The 10,225-nt window shown below is 35.9% G+C and overlaps 2 protein-coding genes across 5 annotated transcripts in view; both read left to right on the forward strand.

The window, feature by feature from the left end:
* Nucleotides 1–2,713, forward strand: part of LOC113239954 (AMP deaminase 2) — a 74,754-nt gene extending 72,041 nt beyond the window's left edge. For 3 of the 4 annotated variants that reach the window (XM_026477130.1, XM_026477132.1, XM_026477131.1), the window contains exon 16: nt 2,422–2,713. In XM_026477130.1, the coding sequence (XP_026332915.1) occupies nt 2,422–2,535 (114 nt within the window). In that variant the 3' untranslated portion in view covers nt 2,536–2,713. Of the gene's footprint in view, nt 1–640; nt 678–2,421 lie in introns of all 4 variants that reach the window. The other variant, XM_026477133.1, reaches the window with a different exon arrangement.
* A 1,522-nt stretch (nt 2,714–4,235) lies between these two features.
* Nucleotides 4,236–10,225, forward strand: part of LOC113239903 (AMP deaminase 2-like) — a 33,376-nt gene continuing 27,386 nt past the window's right edge. Inside the window, exons 1-4 of the mRNA XM_026477064.1 lie at nt 4,236–4,352; nt 5,600–5,756; nt 7,559–7,760; nt 10,044–10,178. Coding sequence (XP_026332849.1) covers nt 4,306–4,352; nt 5,600–5,756; nt 7,559–7,760; nt 10,044–10,178 — 541 coding nt within the window. The 5' untranslated portion in view covers nt 4,236–4,305. The remainder of the gene's footprint in view (nt 4,353–5,599; nt 5,757–7,558; nt 7,761–10,043; nt 10,179–10,225) is intronic.

The following is a 10,225-nucleotide window of genomic DNA, read 5'->3' on the forward strand; positions in this document are numbered from 1 at the left end:
AATGAAAATATAAAAATATATATAAAGGTTATGTTTTCAAAAACTTAAATAATAATGTGACAACCCTACGCTCCGAGAGAAGTGTAGGCAATGATGCGCCAAACCGGTGCAAGTTTGATTACTTGTCATATTATAATGTGGTCATGTACACAAAAATTTCAAGAGTGTACGGAAGTAAGGAAGATACATATGTATTCTCCTCATAAAATTGTCTTATTTACACATTTACAAATTTCACTAAAAATTCATAACACTTATCAAAAGCACGTTTTTGTTAATTACTAAATCAGGTTTTTTGATACAATTTTTTTAACACCAATGCATTTTTTAGGCTAATTTAATTTTCAAATTCAAATTACAAAATGACTAAAAAATCCATCCGTGTTAAAAAAAAATTATCAAAGAACCTGTTTTTAAGTGATTGCCAAAAAAATGTTTGATCCCTAGACATTTTTGATGTGTGTACTTTGGAACACTGCAGATTTGTTTGTGTTGTACTTTATATTATAACCTTGGGTGAATTTGTGTACGTAAACATTTACGTAAATAGTTATTTTTCTGAGATTGTATGACCTTTATGTATACTAATACAATGTAGGGTAGTTGAATATGTTCTAACGTATTGTTTTTTGGAATTTAGCTCCAGCAAGGCGGCACCACTCACGACTTTTAAAAAGGTATTGAGAAGATGATACAAAATATGTTTATCTATGATAGTTAATGACACACATTAATATTTAATGTCTTTAGTTCAACATTTCCTTGAAACGAAATTTAAAATTATAGAAAGGGTTGCGTTCGTCTTTTCTTATTTAGTAAACGTCGCTATTTTCTGAAGTCCAAGCTTCGGAGCCATTCGAGTTTCTTAACGGAAGTTTACAATGCATTGTTCGTCTGTGTCAATCCTATATATTGAATTAACATTGAACATCGGGAAAATTCGGAAATCAATATATTTCCGACTACTGTCTAAAAGAACATAAAAATTAAAAGTAATTCCCATCAAAGAGAATCCAGATTTTAAAAACGACATTATATGAACGAACACAAAACATGTTCAATTTAAAATTTAAAAAATGCACCCTGGGACATCGGAGTTTCAAAATGGCCACCTTAAAGATATAACGATTTTTCGAAAAAAAAAAAACAAAATACAAGATCTGGCAGTATGACTAATTAGACGCTTTAAGGATGATTCACATTAGACCGTGCTGGGCGCGAGCTGTGTCCGAATCATCCGAGCCTCAGACGGTCTGCATTTTCATATTCACATTAGACCGTGCTGGGCGCGAGACGTGTCCGAGGCATCCGAACCTCGTACGTGCCGCACGATCATAAATTGGACAGAGTCAGTCCTGTAGCTTGTCGCGAAGGACGAAAAATTTTACCACCAGAGCCATTGTGCTCAGGAAGTTGGCAACATTTCCTCTTTGGTTGGCTACACCGATATCTACGACTGTATTGACGTACAGACTAGAATATGTACGATATTCCAAATAATAAACTTACCAGTGTTGACAATAAAAAATCTACATAAAGCAGTGCAAGCTAACAGCATTGTAATAAATATTGTAAGAACTTAATTAATTAATTAAAAAAACATTTAGGATGTCTTTAAATGAATATACGCCATAAGTCAGTTAAATTTTCCGTTAATTATTTTATTTCCGTTAATTGTATTATTTTCCGTAGCGTCATCAACAGCAAATCCTCCTCGAATCCAATTTACTAATATGGTTCTTAAATGAGGAATTGCAGATAAAAGTTTAGTAATTACTTTTGTCCCTTAAAAAGATATTTATCCTCATGGAAGAAAATATCCTAGGCGTCTAATTGGTCATACTGCCATATCCTAGACTGTAAGTTTTCTTCCATAGTTCCATTATTTCGTGGAAAATCGTTATATTTTACGGCGGCCATTTTGAAATTCCTGTACTGTCCATATATACTATCTCTCTATTTTTTTTCAATATTGAAAACTAGTCAGCAGGTTTCATAAACAAAAAAACAATTTTTCAACACAATCGTCAATTTCCGTAAGACTCGAATAGCTTCGAAGTTTGAACATTACAAAATGGTGCTGTACATGGTTTAAAGCTATACTTTACTTAGTAAATATCTTACATATGTGTGTATCTTACATAATTAAATTACTAACTTGAACAATACATAATCAAGTTTACATATCGTTCTCATTGTACGGTATGTATCTTATTACCTCACATGAGGTAAGTACAGAAAGAATTATCGTAGTGTAGCTTAGTTTAAAAATATGAATTAATTTGTTAATAAATTAGAAACATCGCCGAACGACGTTAACGCTGTGCTGCATCATGTTAGTATTGTAACTTGAAACTCCCACAATACAACAGAGTAAGTAACTTCGGAGGTTAGTATGATAAACTAAAATCGATTTTCCAGACAATTGGATACCCACAGCAGCCGACGACGCCACGCGCGGGTGGGAAGGCCTCGCTGCTGCCCCCCAACTTCTCGACACCCATCATCAGCCTTAAACGGCACTCGCTAGTTTAGAATTGATAGCTTATAATAACGTGTGTGTGTGTGAGAGAGAGTGTGTGTGTGTGTGTGTGTGTGTGTAAAACTTGTAATATCAAATTAAAATTGTATTTTATTTAAGTTGTTTTTATTAATGATCTGACCTTCTAGGAAATGAACCAATTGGCTAAAAATGTCGATTACTTTCATTGACTTACAATTATATGGACGTCGGGTCCGCGTTAAAAAGTGTCTGAACTTATAGGGCGTTAAAATTGTATACAGAGCGTCATTCACGCTTTAGTCTTCGTTTGTTCGACTGACAGTGAAGCAAGCAAAGTTAGACAGTACTGCGATGACATTACAATTTAAATTCAACGTTTTAGCTTTTTCATATTCCTTTACATGTCACTACGTTTAAATAGGTTGACTTGAGACATTTTTTTCGTAGTTTTTGTATTAGACCCGTCGTCCATTTATTTGTAAGTCAATGATTACTTTGATTATGATTGTGTCTTAAATTAATTTTTTAACGCACTTCAATGTAACGGATATCTTCTACGGTCTTTGATTTCGATGCTGACGTAGGCACTACTTAAAATGTTTCATTCATATAAAAAGATATTCTCGTCATATGAAATTGCAAATGGAGAATAATAAAATACGTATTTATGGTTACAACATTTTTTTTGTCAGTTTAAAAAATAAAGTATGAAATTTTAGGGACAAATCGAATCGAAAAATAAATCAAGTAGAATTAATTAAGTTTTTATCATAGATTTAGAATATATAGGTACTAAATATATGGTTTTTATAATATTTAATTGCAAACGCAAAAAGACCGCTTGCATTGCTTTTTAATCGAAAAAAACAATGTTTTGTATTCTTCTCTAATTAAATTATCACCATTAAACATGTTATTCCAAATTCTTGTTTTCATCTATCTTATCAAAAAAGTTCCTTGTTTCATACACCGAAACCATCCGAAACTTGTTTCCACCCATTGACCTTATTTTTTTTTTCACCTCTGACATTGACTTCTCTAAGCATTGACCTTTTTTCCATCCTCTAATCATTGACCTAAGGTTTCCACTACTTTTTTTTAAATTTATTACATGACCTGGATACAAAGTCCTTCAGTCGAAAACATTTTAACATTAACAAAAACCAAAAAAAGGCTTAGAATTAGAACAAATTCAAATTAAAGTTTTTTTTTAAATTAATTTATTTCTGGCCATGGAAACATAGTCCTTCAGCCGAAAACATAAAAATAAGTTTTTCTGTAAATATGGCCGCCACAAAGAGGATAGGCAATTTGAGGCGGCGTGCTTGGATTGACTCGGGATTCCTTAGAACGGGCCGATACGGGTATTTTAGTTCGAGATTCGTATAATTTCGCGTTTTAATCTTCGATTAAGGCACAATAGCACTACCCTATTCCACTTTAAACTAGATTTCATAAAATAATTGAAAGTCAAAATAAAAACGACACTTTTCCCTCGAAAAGGTCCAGAGCGAATCCCAAATTAAAGTAAGTATGTATAGTGTTGCTATGTCATTGAAAGCTTTTTATTTACATTTTTTTTTTAATCTTTAAACCTCCTTTAAATTTACAGAAAGTTGCGATTTCCTTATTGAAATTACCAAAAACTTTTTTAAATATCTTTGGCGTAGCCCAATAGAATAGAAAGACTGCTAAAAATGTCATGAGAACGGTCATAACAATGTGTTGAAAAGTAAAAATTTACAGTAAATCCCACAATGGGATAAGTTTTTGTAACGAGGCGGCGAGCATCACCACACACCATGTTTGGCTCCAAGAATGATTTCAAAAAGTGGGCACAAATGCGAAAGTAAGTACATACGAATTCCCTTTGCGAACCCAACCAAGAAAGACGTATCATACGAAGACTCTACCGTTTTACCATTTTTTACCTATATATTTAGTTATTTTCTTCATTTGCCCCAGGTTCTACGAAGGTTCTCCATTGTTCAGTTACGAGATTTCTTACATTTGTACATTTTAGTTATATTTTATTATACATATATATACAAAAGCGAGAAAACTCAAAAAACAGCGCTTGCTTTCTGAAGTATGGCATGAACGTGACAATACGGCTGATGTATCATCTATGGGATTTTCGTCTGTAATATTTAATATGCAAATTAGTAATAATTCGAAATTCTAAACACAGCAGGATCCTTACTTAGATAACAAGAATAAGTTCCGAAATTATGTCATTGTAAGAATACTTTGTACCATTTTATTTATACCTTCTGTAAACATAAGTACACAAGTGTTCTGTGTTGATTTTAAGTATTTTTTATAACTACTTTTTGTATCGATTTATTTCAATGCGATTCCCAAGCGAATCGATCTAGTTGAACGGCAAATCGAATCGTCTAGATCAGAAAGCAATAAACATTTTGTAAAAATGATCTTATAATTTTAACAAAACAAGATTTACAACAAACATTCAGTCGTAAATAGTTTTTGCCCTCAATTTTGAGCGTTAATGGGTTCCAACCATTGACTTACAATTATATGGACGTCGGGTCCGCGCTAAAAAGTGTCCGAACTTATAGGGCGTTAAAATCGTATACAGAGCGTCATTCACGCTTTAGTCTTCGTTTGTTCGACTAACAGCGAAGCAAGCAAAATTAGACAGTACTGCGATGACATTACAATTTAAATTCAACGTTTTAGCTTTTCCATATTCCTTTACATGTCACTACGTTTAAATAGGTTGACTTGGGACATTTTTTTCGTGGTTTTTGTATTAGACCCGTCGTCCATTTATTTGTAAGTCAATGGTTCCAACCCGTTGTTAATTAATGGGACCCGATTTAAAGCCGAGATTGACAAGGCGCCGGGTTAAAACTTGCTTGCCCACCTCTGGCTGTACTCGATTTTTTTAAGCTACATAGACTACACTAAACATATCCACCTAGGGCCAAGGCTCCTGCTACGTGTGCGTGCGTTTCTGAAGGTACCTACTCAAGCTATGTAACTTGCTTTGCGGGCACGTGCGAAGTAGTGAATAATACTTACTTACTTAGCAGTACTAACTAAGGGTTTTTGACTATTGTGATGCTGCAGTGAGACAAGAAAGCATTTGCGCGGTATCACGCGCACGTACATCCGCAGTGCTACAGAGGGCACCCGAAATACGCGAGAGCAACCGCCAGGCCAGGTGTCTACCCAGGAAGAGGAGGCATTCCACCGCATAGGACTTCTGGGAATTCATACCACAGGGGTTAGTTCAGGATATTAACAGTCTATCTGTACAACCTACACGTAAACTACGTTGGTAAAAAAATAGATTCTGAAATAAAGCCCTTGTCCCTGTCAGGCGATCCAAGCAAAATGAACCGTATTAGTACGGGAAAAAAATTTAATTGGGACTTAGGTAGTATAGACTCTTGCCACTACCACGAGTTTACTGTGACAGTTGTCGCTAGCGGCCGTGTAAATTGTGTATGGCAAATTATAGAGTGTCCCTAGAGGTCACAAGAAGAAACAACATTTTGTTTACAGACGAACATTTTGTTTAATAGTAATCTCATGGTAGAGGCACTGGGCCCAAGAGTGTCGCTGAGAGAGAAGTTTTAAAAAAATTAACATTAGCATCACGGTACATTCATGAAAACGTATTTTATATTAAAAAGAAGTAGTATATTTTGTTATATATATAACATTAACAGACAGACGTCTTCACAAAGTGTTTTAGATTTTGTGAAAGAATTAAGAATTACTGCAACTTTACCTATTTCTGCCGCCTAGCAGTAACGTGAGTATTACTGCGGTCCGGTTTTGAATGGAAGGGATGCTGATAAAATTACAGGCACACCGGACTTGTCAACTTATGTCTCAGGGCGCAGTGGCAGTGCCCCTCCGATCTTTGCGGTTCACAAGGAGCGCTACTGCTATGAAAAGTGAAGTGATTTTATGTTCAATTCGCTTAGTTATGAAAGAAAGATTTGAACTTAAGTTTGAACTTGAGTTTACCGATTTACTGCATATCGAACTCGACAAGGGCGTAACAATATGTGGCAGCACTAGAGAAATGCCAGAGGCTTCTAGTCCGGCGAAAACGCGACTCGTGATTGGTTTTAAGAGACACGTGTTGCTCGCCACGAAAATTTTAACCGGGAAAAAATAGATTTCTCACAGATGGCGATACGGTAAAAAAATCGTCAAAAAAAAGATCTGCAGCAAGCACATAAAAAAATTCGTAAGGTCCGCTGGTTCGTTCCGTGGCTTAGTTAGCATTAGCTTAGCGTCTGGCACGGTTTGTTGAAGACGTTGGTTCGAATCCAGCCGGATCAAAGGAATTTTTTAAGTGTTCGATCTTTGTATTTATAATTTTAACTCGGTAATACACGGGTGTGGGCCACCACCGCCTCCTCAAAAGCCGATATGACGGCCCCGCAGTTCCTCATTGAACAGACAGAGAAGAAACTTCTTATACAACGACGTCAAGTTGAACGTCAAGTAAGTTTTCAACAAGTGGTGATATATTTTATTATTAATTTAGGAAGCAAATTTAACAACACGGATATATAAGCGAAATTTAAACGGATTTAGTTTTTTTTATAACATCTGCTCGTTTGCCTACTGGTTAACATAAAAAAAAAAAAAAAAAAAAAAAGTGACGGCACGAACAAGTCGTGCGCCTGATGGTAAGCTACACGCCTGTCTGTAACAGTTGCAGTGCCACTCAGAGTTTTAAATTGCAAAGATCTGAGGGGTACTGCCACTGCGCCCGTCACCCTGAGACATAAGTTTGTCAAGTCCCATGTGCCTGTAATTTCACCAGCACCCTTACCCTTCAAAACCGGGACACAGTATTGCTGACATTACTGCTTGGCGGCAGAAATAGGTAAGGTGGCAGTACTACCCTGGACGAACTCTTTCTACGAGAAGTTCTACTGCTACGAAATGTAACTCAAAGCAAGACTATACTAGTTACTTATATACTTTAGTATACTTTTTAACTTAGTAACAATGTAGGCCATGCAAATTTCCTGAAGACCGCAACTAAACTCCGAACTCCAGGTGCCATTAGAAGACCTTCTGCAATGCGCGTCGCTCCTGGTGAAGGCACTGCAGCTGCGGCACCATTACATGGGCCTGTCAATGCAGTCGTTCCCGGAAACTCTGGTCGCCTATCTCAATCGTCACGGCAACGTGCCCTTCCATCGGCCCTTCGACATTCGCGACGCTTCGCGAAATTTCAACGACAATTTGATCCTTGGAAGTTGGTACTGCCTCCACCTGTATTAGTTTAAGTCATAGGGACTGTTGGGAGCCTCACCTGGTGCCATAGGTAGCTGCTTCATAACCGGTTCGAAGAAACAATGTTGGGAGCATCAAGTGGACTGTAGTTTTGATGAATAATAAGCTATTTGTTTTAAAATATGTTTAGTATACTTAGTACGAAGAATGCACATTACATGAGAATCTCAACGTTGGAAAAGGTATCCTGTTTGAGTTGCCATTACAATATTTCGTGTTGCCGACACGGACATCATACACATGTTTTCACAGACAATTTTATGTACATACTTACTTCCTAATGTTAAAAAGAAATCATGGTCAACCTTGGAATATGTTCTATCGAGAACGGGTCTTAATTATACCAAGAGACGGTGCGAATTAGGCGTGTATCTGGTGGTAAGCGACACGCCTGTCCGTAGCAGTCGCAGTACTACTCGGAGCTTTAAATCGCAAAAATCTGAGGTGTACTTCCACCACGCCCGTCATCCTAAGACATAAGTTGAAAAGTCCCATGTGCCTGTAATTTCACCAGCACCCTTACCCTTCAAATCCGAAATGCAGTAATGCGCACATTTCTGCTCTTCAGTACTTCCCTGAACCAATTCTTGGGCAAGGAGCTCTACTGCTACAAAATATAAAGAAAGACGTACATAAAAATAAAATTATGACAAAATGTATCTATTTTTATGGCTCATGATGGATTACGTAGGAGTGTATATATTCTACAGTTTACCACTTTGACACATTCTTCACTCTCTTATAGTATTAATGATATTCAATTGTAAGAAATCTACAATGTTTATAATTAGAATCTGGCGATGATATGAAAATTAATATTAATACTAGCGTATTAACTAAATTATTCTTAAATAATTATATCACAACCTCAATAATAAAGTGACGCGAACATTGACCTACCAATAACGCGAAGAAAAACTTTCATAGATTTCTCACAGATGACGCTTCGGCAAAAAAGTCGTTAGAAACAAAAAAACAAAGAACTAAGATAAGGTCTTCTGGTTCGTTACATACTTTTATCACGTGAAATTAATAAAAATAGATTATTATGAAACAAATAACTGTTAAATATAAATATAAATATTAAACCTATTTAAAGTAATAAATTAACAAAAATGTTATCGACTATTCGACTAATTTCTCTCGTAGAATCTTGAAACTTCTGAAAAGTACAACGTACATTTACAGTGCTTATAACTAAACATGTACTTATGTCATAGTCATATAAAGGATGACTCGATCACCGGCCAAACGTAAGGTGCGGAATTTCTCCAAATAGTAACCACAGCGGATGTTACAAATCGACCCCTCCCACGTAAAGTATCGTATGTCAAAATTGCCAAGTTTACAGGGGAGCCTTTTAAAGTTCTGAATTCATTGAAATAAGCATAACACGTGACTTTCGATTTCTCACTTTTATTCGGCAAATCTCGTTACACACGTTGAGTATCATAAAATCCTAGATATCGGTTGGATGATCTATTAAATGATCACTCTATGTGAGTAACAAGCTTTGCCGAATGAAACGGAGAACTTTAAAACACTCCCCTGTAAACTTGGCAATTTCGACATACGATACTTTACGTAGGAGGCGTCGAAATGTTGATTCAGTGTTAATGAATACGCCTTAAGGATTTGATTGCAGCTAGGGCTTCGAAAAATGGTGTCCGTCTTATTGGATTCCACCCTTTAGAAGTGCATAAAAAATTCAGTTGTTTCTTTTGCCTCGTAAGCCTCGTAACCCCACACATGTGTATGTTATTTGGACAAATAAGACAAAATGGTATTTGATATACAAATAAAACCATGATTCAGTTTTATTTTGCTCGTTTTTAACCGACTTCAAAAAGAGGAGGATCTCAATTAGACAGTATGTTTGTTTTGTGTGTATGTTATTACGCGATTATTCCGGCATTTGTGAATCTGTGAATTGAATGAAATTGTTAAGGTACCTCAGTATTAGTCCCATTTAAATTTGAAGAAATATTCCACCTCTAATGCTGGCAAACTGGGGGATGAATCCGGTAATCGATTTGAGCAAAACTTGGCAAATAGATTTAATTCCATGATCTTTTGAGATCGGTTTTTCTTTTATAAAAAAATTATAATTACTTATTTACTTTGGTCAGCTTTCCAAGTATTACTTTTTAGTTCGCCACTTTATTGTTGAATGCGATATGAGGTAATCTTATTATAAAATCGTTAAATTTTAAGTAAGTCATTAAAATTGTAAGCCCTTGTCTAGATACGGACGCAGACCGTTTCATGCAGCTGGCGGGATGTTCTTCCGAAGACTTAGTGGGATGTGAACCACAACATCTCGATTTACCTGTTCACGTCACCAATGTCAGAGGTATCTATGTCCTCGTGATCAATCATTGCATTAAATAAATATTAGACTACATCTCTTACGTTGCTTTGATCCCA

This window comes from Hyposmocoma kahamanoa, unplaced genomic scaffold (genome assembly GCF_003589595.1).
Source record: "Hyposmocoma kahamanoa isolate Upper Pololo Valley unplaced genomic scaffold, ASM358959v1 117, whole genome shotgun sequence".
NCBI lineage: Eukaryota > Metazoa > Arthropoda > Insecta > Lepidoptera > Cosmopterigidae > Hyposmocoma > Hyposmocoma kahamanoa.